This window comes from Chrysochloris asiatica, unplaced genomic scaffold (assembly GCF_000296735.1).
Source record: "Chrysochloris asiatica unplaced genomic scaffold, ChrAsi1.0 scaffold00001, whole genome shotgun sequence".
Taxonomy (NCBI): Eukaryota; Metazoa; Chordata; class Mammalia; order Afrosoricida; family Chrysochloridae; genus Chrysochloris; species Chrysochloris asiatica.
In genome coordinates, this window is record NW_006408519.1 from 40,700,946 (window position 1) to 40,714,086 (window position 13,141).

The following is a 13,141-nucleotide window of genomic DNA, read 5'->3' on the forward strand; positions in this document are numbered from 1 at the left end:
GACTGAGTGCTGGCAGCCAGGAGGCAGACTTGCAGAATGTGCCCTTTGGTGGTGTAAATTATTACATATGCCTGAGTGTTTGGGGGGAAAAAAAAGACCTACAATGAATAGAGAGAAATACTGTTAACTGATGGTACATGGAGAGGATTATAATCATTGTAATGAAACAAAGTATATGATTTGTTGAATGCAAAACTGATGATCTGCCCTGTAAACTTTCACTCAACTCATAATAAAAACTTTAAAAGGGAAAAAAGGGGTTTCTATAAAGACTGCTTGTTGTTAGGTGCCTTTGAGTTGGTTCTGACTCATTGTATAGGGACAGAGGAGAACTGCCCTATAGGGTTTCCTAGGCTGCAATCGTTATAGGAAGGACCCCTGGTAGTGTAGTGGGTTATGCATTAGACTGTGGGAAAAAGATGAGACTTTCTGATTATTGGACCGTGGGCGAAAGATGAGGTTTTCTATTCCCATAACGATTTACAGCCTCCGAAACCCTAATCAGTGTCATTTTGCGTCAAAACTGACTCCACAGCACACAACCACCAACCACCAAGAATCAAGAATCAAAAAGAAAATGTTTCCATCTTGCCTTCCAAAGGAAACATTCCAAACAATCATTGCTGACCCTTCTGAAACATAGTGGAAAAGTCCACTGAGAAAAACCACACTTTGCTTGGGACTTGATGTTGATCCTAAGATAGCTGCAAGGAATCCTGGTGTGGCGATATAGGATAAAGCACTGGACTGCAAGGTCGGTTGGAACCACAAGGTCAGTGGTTCAAACTCACCAGCTGCTCTAAGGTTACTATGAACTGACTCAACTTACTTACCAACAACAACATAGCTGCAAATTCAGAAGACTGTTCCCCTGATGCAGAGCTGGACCACCAGGGGGAGCAGCTACACTGAATGGAGACCTCCCTTGGAAGGCAATATTTATGGGTACCAGCCTCTCCCTGTCAGCAGTGTGACCTGAGGCAAGTTCTAACTGCCCTTGGCCTCAGCTTCCTCTTCTCAACAATTATAAGGACGGACTTGCTGTCATCTTAGGGCACTTTCCAGTTATCTTTTTTTCAGCTCTCATGGCCTCTGATTGTCATCATCTGCCTCAATGCCAGCCCATAATTCCAATAAACTGCTAATGAACTGCCTGCTGATTCATTTGATTAGATTTGCTGATTATTAAGACCTATTAGCTTCATTTTTCTGAGCTGGCATCACAAGGTGAAGCTTACCACAACAGATATACGTACAGATGGAATTTCTGCAAAAAGCAGGAGTCAGGAGATACAAAGTTGGATAGTGTTGAGTGGTTTTCCATTAGGACAGAGAGCCCAGTGAGATGGGGCTGGAACAGCAGTATTCCCTAGCTTAGTGCTGTCTCATTTTACTGGAAGAGATTTCACTCTAGACCCTAAGAAGAGGTCAACAAAGGTAGATATGGACTTTTATTGCTGAACAAGTTTACAATCTATAGAGTCCTGGTGTGGCACTGTAGGGTAAGCACTGGACTGCTAACTGAAGGTTGATGGCTCAAATCCACCAGCTTCTTCTCAGAAACCCTATACAGGGTGTTATGAATTAGAACCAACCCAATGGTACTTAACACCAACAACAATGGGGTCAATAAACCAGCTGTCTGCTTGCTACTCTGGTGGGATAAGATCAAAATCTGGAGATTTGTTTAAAGGGAACTGATGTAATGGCTATGGCTACTAACACATGAAGGAAGTCACCCTGGTGTGACACTGTAGGATAAGCACTCTATTGCTAACCAGTATGTCGGCACTTCAAACCCCCAGCCACAACCCTATACAAGGTTACTGTGATTGGGAACTGACTTGATGACACTTAACAACAAACCTCATGTGAAGCAGATGGCGATGTTGCCCCAAAGTTTTTATACGTGGGTTATAACATTGGTTCTATCATCAGTCTGTCAGCTTATTGGACTGTGCACCTTGCATGCTGCTGTGATTCTGGAAGCTATGTAACTGGCATTTCATATACCAGCAGGGTCAGTCATGCTGGGCAGGGGCAGAAGAGCTTTCAGACTAGGAATAGACTAGGAAGAAATACTTGGTGATCTGCTTCTGAACATTGGTGGTGGTGTTGTTGTTGAGTGCTGTCAAGTCAGGTCTGACTCATAGTGACCTTGAACAGGACTTCCAAGGGAAGCTGGTGGGTTTGAACTGCCGATCTTGCAGTTACCAGTCCTGTGCATATCCTACAGAGCCACACCAGCCAACCAAAATGTCACAGATCCAAACAGAATACTGTCCGACATGCTGGGTTTGGACACATTATCAGGAGGAATCAGTCACTGGAAGAGGACCTCATGTCTGGTAAAAGAGAGAACCAATTAGGGCGAGGGTGACCCTCGGTGGGATAAATTGGCACAATAGCCACAATGTTGGGCTCAAACTTGCCAGTGACCGTTAGCATGAGGCAGAACCAGGCAACATTCCATTCTGTTGTGCATAAAGTCACCACGAGTCATAGTGAACTTGACAATAGCTACCATTCATCCATCTATCCATCCATCCATCATCTATTCATCCATCCATCCATCCATCCATCCATCCATCCATCCATTCATCTATCCATCATCTATCCATTCATCCATCCATCCATTCATCCATCCATGCATCCATCTATCCATCCATTATCTGTCTATCTATCTATCTATCTATCTATCTATCTATTTATCTATCTATAATATTATTACTGACATGCTGATTTTACATGGAGTCCTGGTGTGGCACTCTGGGTTAATGAGCCAGACTGCAAAGCCGTTTGAACTGCAAAGTCGGCAGTTCAAGCTCACCAGCTGCTCCTCGGAAACCCTAAACAGGGTCGCTATGGGTCGGTACCAACTCGACACCACTTCACAACAACAACAATTCAATAATTATGCTCTTCCAATTTTAAATGGTTTTACATAGCTCTTGGTGGTGGATAGAATGGGGAAGAAGCAGAAATCTCGGCCCTGAGGCATTCAGCAGGTAAAGAAGTCCACCTTGGGAGGAAGTCCATGTATGAAAACTCCATGAGTCAGCTACATAAGGATTTACACTTCTTTCCATTCATCACCTACATGCAAGAAGCAATCTTCTTCCTCAATTATAACCCAAATTGTTCTCTAAAGAAAATGTTTCATACAAGTTCCTTCAACCTTTCTGGGGCTGAACAAAAAAGTTCCATCAACAAGGCTACAATCGGGATGGAACTGGATGTGCTTCGTATGACGGTTGCAGATTTAGAGGTGGCCAGAAAACTGTGTTTAATTCAATCTTATCTCCAAACCACTTTCTCTTCACTCTCCCAAAAGGTGATCACCACAAGGAAGCTGACATACCCAAAGATGGAAGTGTTAATGGATTTCCAATAAATATGCAGTGAGGATTGGGTGAGGCCACACCTCACTGGAAAGGTGGCAAATGTGTGTGTGGCAATGCTAAACCTTATTAAAGACTGAATTTGCCCCTCAAAAGTAACCTCTTATTCCCATGTTATCATCCCATTTAGGAATGTGTTGTATTCATTATCATAATGAAATAGGGTTACTATAGAGCTTGTTTTGAACTCATCTCTTTAGAGATATAAAAAAAGATTAAACAAAAGCTAGCAAGCAGAGACGGGGCAAAGGAGATGCCAAGATACATGGTGGTCTCCAAGGAACCAGGAAACAGGAACAGAAGAGACAAGAACCTTCCCCCAGAGCTGATAGACAGCAACAACCTTCTCCTAGAGCCTGTGCTCTGAACGTACACTTCCAGCCTCCTCAACTGTGAGAAAATAAATGTCTGTTTGTAAAAGTCACACTGTTGTGGTATTTCTCTTGTAGCAGCACTAGACAATAAAGGCAAAGCCAAACATATTTATAGCTGTAAGACCTAGTTGATCTTACTACAGATTTAGGAAAACCTTTCAGAGGGTTGAGCACTGGAATTTTTCCAAGGACTCTTTCATGCACAGACTCATGGGATTCTTGCTCCAGTGCTGTCATGGGTATTGGGATCCTACTTTGCAGATGGAGACTGGAGAATTAATGAAATGCCCAAGTAACACAGCTAATGGCAGGGTAAGACTCTAAACCAGCTTTGCCGTTATGCCGCCCAATGTACTTTTATGGCCAACCCCATCACTGGCTCATGCCATCGAAACCACAATCACATCTAAAAGGGCTTTTCATTCAGGTTACATCTGCAAGTCTTCCTCTGCCTGCTTCTCAGGATACTGCTCCGGCTGTTAAAACCTGGAACAATTCTTGTTTTTAGCCTCTCAAAACTTCAATACCCAGATCAAAACCAGAGAGCGATCAAATAGAACCTTATTCCTTTGGAAACTATAAAAAAGATCACACTTGATTTATGAAACTTGAAGAAATGTATGCAACTTTTCAAAACACAAACTTGAATGGGAGTGCCTCACAACAGTGCAGGAATAATAACAGAGTGTTACGTCTGATTGAATTTAGCACGGAGATGGCATGGAACAGGGTAGCATTTCTTACACTGTGCATGGGGTTGCTCTGTGTAGCAGCTGACAACAGCATGGAATTCCATTCTATTATTGGATTTGTTGTTGGGTCCCGCTCAGTCGATTTCTACTCTTAGAGATCCCATGTGACAGGGCAGCAGTGCCCTATAGGGTCTCCTTTTCTATCATCTTTATGGGAGCAGATCCCTGGGTCTTTCTCCTGTGGAGCTGCTGGAGAGTAGATGGGTGCTTAACCACTTATAACACTTGTTAAACTCTGTTTCAGTTGAATAGTTTCAAGTCTGTCTTCCAAAGGCCTCCCCTCAACAGCTTAGCACAACGCTTGGCACTTCCTGGGGTCTTGGCAAGGGTGGTTTGAAGCAAACAAGCTTCCTGTTCCAAAGCGCACGTTCAGACATACTGGGCATCTATCTAGTGACTGCCTTAAGGTCAGCAGTTCGAAACTACCAGCTGCTCCGCGGGAGAAAGATGAGGCTTTCTACTCCCGTAAGGATTTAGACCCTCGGAAACCCTGTACAGGGTCGCTATGGGTCGGAACCGACTCGACAGCACTTAACAACAACAACAACATCTAGTGACCAAGTGATGATGAAGTTATCACTCTCCTATCCTGGGCTCCCTAACTTACTTACCCTTTGGCCTAAGGCCCTGCTGCTCTAGAAAGCTGAAGTTGGGGCCTCAAACAGAGATAAGGAGCTCTGGTGGCAATGTGGCTAAAGCACTCGGCTGCTAACTAAATGGATGGCATTTAGAGTCCATCAGTTGCTCCTTGAAGGGCAAAATGTCTTCTAGACTGCCAGCTTGGGAAACCCCATGGGTAAGTTCTCCTGTGTCCTCTAGGGTCATCATGAGTTGGAATCAACTTGATGGCATTGGGTTGGGTTGGGGTTTTCTTGTTTTTGTTTTTTTTTATCTTTTATTGTGAATGGAGTGATAATTTACATGGGAAAACATCAGTTTTACACTCATCATATCGTATTTCGTTTCATTGCAATGATATCAACCCCCTCCATGCATTATCATTCAACAGTATTTGCTTCTATTCCTTCTGTTTTGTTTTGTTTTTTGATGTACACAAAAACACTCAGGAATATATCATCATTTAAACAACCAAAGGGCACATTCTGCAAGCCTGCCTCCTGGCCACCAGCACACAGCCTTTCTCTTTCCATGAGTCTTCAGCTGCTCTATCTCTCTATGTCATCATCTCTATCTCCATCTCTGGTGTGGCTACTTCTCTGGTTAGGAACCCACATTCTGTTCATGCTCGTCTCCCTTGATGGTCCTAGGGACCTCTGTTCCTGTGGGTTGGGTTTTAAGGAGGACATGACGAGCCCTAGTGGAGCAGTGGTTAAGTGCTTAGCTGCTAACAAATGATCAGTGGTTCAAATCTACCAGCCACTTTGGGAAAGACAGATGTGGCAATCTGGTTCCCTAAAGATCACAACCTTGGGAACTCTATGGGGGCAACACTACTTGTCCTTCAGGGATGCTCTGAGCTAGAACGGATCCAACAGAGATGAGCATTCTCCATGACTGGTTTGAAAACATCCTAAAGCAAAGAACTTGGAAGGAGGCAAAGGAGTTCAGAAAATGAAGAAAAATAAATACAATGAGAGTGTTGAAAGCTATCTGAGCATGGGTTTTATGGTGAGTGCACAAAAAGGCAGATTAAATGTGTTCAGGAGGGGAAACATAAGGGAAGCAATGTTTACAGACTGCCTTCAGTGCCCTGTCTAGGCATTTTAGACATCACCTCATGGAAATGCCCCAGCAACCCTGTGAGTAGGCATTGTCTCAATGCGAGAGATAACCAAGAGCCAGCACTGTTGAGCAACCTGCTCCAGGCCACACAGCTGGGAGGTGGAGAGGTGGATTCAACCCAGATCAGCCTTGACTCCAAAAATCATGTTCTCACAACCCCCACACACACCCCCAGTAAAGAAAGACAACTTCTCAAACTCAATAAATGAGAATTTGATAAAAACGAGGAAGGAAATGCAAGACCGACATGGGTGGGATGGGAAAATGTTGGGATGGACTGAGAGTGGTTCTGGAGATACTCACACCAAGTGGGAGATGAGAGCAGAAAAGGAGGAGAATGGGCATTAAAGAGCAACAAAAATAAATGCCCGGGAAATGGAATAGCCGAGAGAGGTGGGCATTAACTAGAAAAGAAAGCCGATGTCCTTCTTGGATGAATTATAGCACAGTCAATGGGCTGATTCCTTCTGCTCTGGCTGAAGGCTGACCAGATGAACTAGCGCTGAAATTTTCTTTTAAATTAATATTAATAATAGTAGTATTTAGTGTCTGTTCCAATTACTTTTATTTGTTTATTGCTCTATCTCTAATGTTTTGAAGAATATCTGGTACATGGAAGGCATTCAAGAACTATCTATTGATGGAACATCATGAACAACAACGCAATAATTACCTCTTATGAAGCATTTCTTCCAAGCAAAGTGTTCTACCCTTTACGAGAATCTATCATTTACAGATCCTATTGTTTGGAGGAAGAAACTGAAGCGCAGAGATTTAGCAACTAGCCTGAGGGCACACCAGTCTCAGAACACAAATTTCTCCCATCCAAAGCTGGTGCTAATTATGCCTCATGGAAGAGTCTGGGTGGGAACACAGCATCCCTCCTCTGCCTTAGCAATGGTCAGCTCTCTGGTCAATGTGCTAATTCACCAGACAGGCCCCAACCTACCTCTACGCCCCTCTACTCTCGCCCTCCAGCTAGTCTTGCCTGCCAGAGATCTCTGGGTCCAGCTACCGTGAAAGTGGACAGTTCTCAAAATCTTTTCCCTTTGGTTTGTCAACAGGAAAATGATTGATTATATCCAGCTGGCCATGGTTAGGGCAGCTGGATGCATCTGCTTATCCAGCAAGGATGCCAAGACACAGTCTCTGTTTACTAAACAGGCAAGAAGGGGGAGGCCCTGGGCAGTCACAGTATCAGGTAGATTGTTGAAGAATACTGAATATACCATGAACCGACAGGAGAAGGAGCAAATCCATTCGAGAAGACATACAGCCAACCAGAATGTTCCTTAGGAGTGAAGACGGCACGTCATCTTTACGATTTTGGACCCATCATCAATGGTTGTAAAAGGACATCATGTTAGTAGAGGGTCCGCAAAAGCAAGCACAGAATTCAATGAGATGCCTGGAGAGTTCTGTGTCAACTTGACTAGGCCAGGCTTTCCAGAAATTTAGCACTTAGGATGTGCTTATTCCCATGGTGATGAAACCTAATACAGGTATAGTTAACTCTGATGAGTGGCTACGAGCAGCCAATCAATGAAAGGGATGCTTCCTTGGGGGTGTGGCCTGCTCCCAATATAATGGACACACAGGAAAGGTCCTCTTTCTCTTTCCTTGGGGACCTGAGACTCTACAATTTTAAGTCATTTCCTTGATTAAAAAAAAAAAAAAAACTTCTATCTATCTCTCTATCTATCTGTTTCATATATATGTTTTGCTTCTCTAAAATACACAACCTAAAACTGCAAGCTTTTGTTCAGCTTATGCCGAAGGTCCCCCTGAGTGGAGGCCAACTCAAGGATAATTAACAGCTCAGATTCAACTAATCAATACTAGGTTCCTGAAGTTGAACTAATTGCATTTGTATTACTATTTTTTAATAATATATTTGCATACACTATTTCCTTTAAGGAGTCCTGGTGTGGCACTGTAGGATAAGTGCTTGAATGCCAACCGCAAGGTCAGTGATTCAAACCCACCAGTCATTCCTTAGAAACCCTATACAGCATGGATGGGGAACCTTTTTTTTTTTTTTAATGCCAAAATTTATAACAGCATTCACAGGCCATACAAAATTATCAAATTAAAAGTTTCCTGCTATATTTGGTGAAACATTTAATTAACTCACCCCTAATGTGATGACCCGATGTGGTGCTGTAGGATAAGCACTAGACTGCAAGGTCAGTTAGAACCAAAAGGCTGGCAGTTCAAACTCACCAACCGCTCCTCGGAAACCCTATACAGGGTTGCTCTGAGTCAGAACCAACTCGACAGCACTTTACAATAACAACAACAAATGTGATGGGTGGAAATGAGACTGCCTTGACAGAGCCAGACCAAGGGATTTTGCAGTCCTGATGTTCTCCACGCCTGCTGTACAGGGTTGCTATGAGTCGAAACCAACTCAAAAGTACTTAACAACAACTATAACATTTCTTTTAAGCCTGGACACTATGCTTTGACAGAGCAATGCTATCATCCCCACCTTACTGGTTGGTGAAAGTCCCAAACATTTTAGGCAGAGTTCAAATATGATCTCTAAGTCCAGCACATTGTCCCTAACTATCGGAATCCTTTACAGTCAGGAGACTGAAGAAGTAAAAGAAGGGATTAATCTCCTTGGGCTTAGGGATGGTCCCCTCTACCTGTTTCTCCTCCCCAGAGTTCACTTAAAGACTTCCAAGAGTTACTATCATAGTTAAAATTGTATGACATCACAGAACCTAACAACAACAAAGCTGACATTGGTCGACTTTGGGTTGTCGGTCTTGTGATAACACCAACTTGCTCCAGCTGTTTACCACAAAGTCTTGGTTAACTGAAACTCCTAAGAGAGCTCTTTCACACATGCATTCAGCAAACACAGCCTGAATGCTGTGTTTGGAATTGAGAATGCCAAGGAAGAAACACATAACTCTCGTCCTCAAGTAGCTCCCAGCTGGTCGGGGGAGACAAGCAAAGAGACCAACCCAATGCAATGTGCAGGACACTATGGCTGGGGAGGCCACAGAGGAGCGGCAACTCTAATCCCCACCCGGAGGGTCACAGGTGGCTTCCTAGGGTGGCGGGGAGTGGTGGGTGAAGGTGGAGGTGAACAGCCCGGGGAACATAAGGGATGGGTATTTAAGGGCAACTGGTGTGAAGGATGGAAGGGTCTTTGTTTTCACATTCAATGAATTTGCTGTAGGATAAGCACAGGACTACTAACTGCAAGGTTGGCAGTTCAAACATAGCAGCCACTCTCAGAGCTCTATATAGGGACACTTTTGAGTGGGAAGTTACTCAATGGCACAGAACAAACCACCTTCAGAATAAGAGAAAAACAGAATCTCATTTCATGGATATGGTTCCTTAAAAAAAAAAAAGGCTGGGGTAACTGTGTCATTGGCCCCAATGTTATCATTAACCAAGCCCATAACAGGGTAATGGATGCTTCAAACCAGGCATTTCTATGCTTTGCAAAGTCCTGAAGCATCCATGAAAAGTCCAATGATGCACACTTGATTGAACTCCCTGTGAGACCCAGAGAAAGGATACAGGATGGATGCAATGATGAAGCAAGCTCGGTCATTCAAACTCAACACCACCCCAAATCAGACTATGCTGCACAACTTCAAGTCAACCTATCAGCATCTGCAAGCCCACCTCCACTGGCCCATTCCCCTGATTCTCTGCCTCCCTGAACCCTGAGCAGCCCCTGCTTTGATGCCACACTCCATTTCCAGCTATTTGCTAACTTCAAGTTAGGAAAGATTAACCCTGTGTTACCGATGAGGACAGGGACATCCAGGGATGCTTAAGTTAGAAGCACAAAGTTGCCCAAAGGCAAGACTGGGACCCACAGTCCCTTGTTAACTCCACAATACATTCACTATTGCATCTGGGGCCTGTGATGTGTGCTTCTTCATGTCCTCACCTATGAGGCGGAGGTGAAAATACCCATTTTATAGGATCATTGTTGCTGTTGTTAAGTTCGTTCCAATTCATAGCGACTCTGTATAGGGTTTCCAAGGGGCAGCTGGTGAGTCTGAATCGCCGACCTTGTGGTTCAAACCGAAATTGCAGTCCAATGCTTTATCCTACAGCACCATACCAGGACTCCTCATAAGATCATGGAGAGGAGTGAGTGAAGGAAATACATTTGCATGGATCTGACATCTCCTAAAACCTCAACTTTTTCTGGTGGGCCTGGCATTTGCAAGCCTGCTCCCGTCTTGTTGCTGTTATGTGCCGTGGAGTCGATTCTGACTCATAGCGACCCTGCATAGGGTTTCTGAGGCTGCAAATCTTTACAGGAGCAAAAAGCCTCGTCTTTCTCCTGTGGAACAGCTGGTAGTTTCGAACTGCTGACCTTGCGGCTCGCAGCCCAATTCATAACCACTACGCTACCAGAGCTCCCCTCTAGAGATGGGCAAAATTGTGATTATGTCAATAACAGGCTTGACAACCTTTTCTCCACACAGTTAGCAGACAGGTCTTGGGGTCCTGGCTGGGGGAAGAGGGAAGGAAGGATAGGAGAAGGGAGACCACGAGCTTCAATGGGAACCCCAGTTCTGAGGTCAGTCAATACATACTACATATCATTACATGTGACAGACACGTGACATTATGTATGATTGGGTAATCTGTGGGGCTGTATTTTATACACACATATTCCAGCATAAATGTCAGTTCAATTTATCTCAATAGAATGCTAGGCACAGAGAGAGAGATGTGTGTATTTTCAATCCCTTTTACCACCTGAAGAAGCAATCAAAGAACATCAATGGCCAGTCTCTTCTCAGCCAGAATCTCACCAGCACCTGCAAACACACGCAACCAAAGCCTGGACTACCCCAAATCTACAGTCCGGGCTGGCCACCTCCAGGTCCCTAGATCCTCAATTTCTGAAGCATCATCTCTCCAGGTGTCCCTCACAGAAGAAACCTGTTGCTGTCTGAGGTCCTGTGCCGAGGCCCCCACCTTGTGGTCAAATCTGGAAATGCGCTTCTAGCTAGGAAAGACTGGCAGGTGAAGTAACTCGAAGGAGCCCGTTCAGACACAGAACTCATGGGTCATCCGGAAGTGAACAGAGAGCGAACGCCACAAGAAGAATCAAGATTATGGTTAATTCCTACCCCAACCTCTAGCAATGCTTCCTTAGAAGCCTCGTCAGGAGTACTAAGCTACAGCCAGGATGCAGGGGAAGTACTGTAAGTGCCTGCCAGCCCGGAGGTGTGTACAGACAGCCCCAGCTCCAGTCCTGGGCGCCTAGCCACGACACTCCATCTTCTCCCTTTCCCCAGATCCAGGAGGCATCTCCAGCTGGAGTGTTAGGTGCCATGCATTTGCATTCTGACTTACAAGGAGGCCCTGCTCTGAAGCTGGGTACCATGGGGACAAACCTGCAGCCTAGGCCCCCCTTCCCATCCCCAGCACCCACACCCATGCAAAGCAAGATCGGGGTAGATGTTGAGGCTGCTGGAATATCAGAGCCCCAATCAGAGAGGCAGTTCAGCTATAATAACCCCAGACCCTGGACTCCTAGCTCTGTTCGGCTTCTAGGCTTAGACACACACACACACACACACACACACACACACACACACACACTCCTATTGACTTCCCTGAAAAGAACTCGAAGACAAGGATTCGGGCTGGCCCAAACCATCAATTAGAGCAATATCAGATTTCCTTTCAAACCAAAATATACAGCAGAAGCAAGCAAGCAAAACACGCACATACATACGCGCTCGCACACACGCACACACACACCCGACCATGGTCAGTGCAACTCCAGAATGCAGTCTCTAAACTCAGTAGCAAGCACAAGAAACGAGCGAGACCCACCACAAGCAAAAACCCAGCGTGCCTGGGAACATCCACTCTATCCGTCCGGTTCAATCCCCAAATTAATCGAAAAACCCACATACTGACACCCAACATGGTGCTAGCAATGCGCACACGCTCGTGCATCCACGCCAGCCAAATCGCTCAACCAGCTGGGGTACCACGCTCCATTCTTTAAAACCCCAGCGCCTGGAGAGCGGTTCATAGGCTCACAAACACACTGAACACAGAAACACGCGCTGAGGGCAGGCTGGCCTCCAGCTCGCTCTGGCCCGCACCACGCGCCCCACCCCGCACCGCCGCCGAGGGGCGCCCCGAGGCCGGGTACTCACACCAGCGCGTGGTAGAGCAGCGCCCAGCCCCGCGGTCTCTCGAGGGCGTCGTAGATCAAAGTTTGGATGCGCCGGTACTTGGCGTTGTTCCTCTTGACCGGGCGGCTCAGTGGGGTCTTGGCCAGGAGCCCGATGCCCTGTGGGGTCCTCCGCAGGCCCTCGTCGCGGCCGCCACCCTCCAGGAGCAGGGTCCCGTCTTTGTCAGTGCCGGCCCCCAGCGCCAAGGTGACTTGCTCCACGTCGCCGGGCGCCAGCTCCACTTTCCGCTCCTCGTCGCTGGCCGCCGCCGCGTCCCCCCCGGCCGGGTTAGCGGCCCCGCCGCCTCCGCCGCCCCCGTCGTCGCCGCCGCCAGCCGCCCCCGCCGCCCTGCGCGCCTTGAGCCCCATCTGCCTCGCCCCCGCCGGCCGCTTCGCCTTCTCCGCTGCGGCTCAGGGAAGAAGGGGCGCTCGGGGTGCGTGGACTAGGCGGCGGCGGCAGCAAGCCCGGGAACTCCAATGCCATGATCCGCGTGCCCCTCCCCACCCACCCCCCAAAAGAAGGCAAGCGCGGGAGCCCAGGGGTGCAGGGGCGGTCGGACCAGGGGTAGGGGGTCACATTCCGGGCGGTTCAGCCACAGGACCCCAAAGGGCGCGGGCCGGGGCCGCGGGGGGCCAGCAAGGGCGCGCGAGGCGGCGCGGAGACGCTAGGGCGCGCGGCGGCGGGAG

The 13,141-nt window shown here is 46.7% G+C and overlaps 1 protein-coding gene across 1 annotated transcript in view; it reads right to left on the reverse strand.

Moving 5' to 3' along the window:
- The window catches only part of KCNQ3 (potassium voltage-gated channel, KQT-like subfamily, member 3), a 366,273-nt gene extending 353,335 nt beyond the window's left edge, over window positions 1–12,938 (reverse strand). The window contains 2 exon segments of the mRNA XM_006830712.1: window positions 12,438–12,890; window positions 12,892–12,938. Of these exon segments, the coding sequence (XP_006830775.1) occupies window positions 12,438–12,890; window positions 12,892–12,938 (500 nt within the window).
- Between the last annotated feature and the right edge of the window lie 203 nt (window positions 12,939–13,141).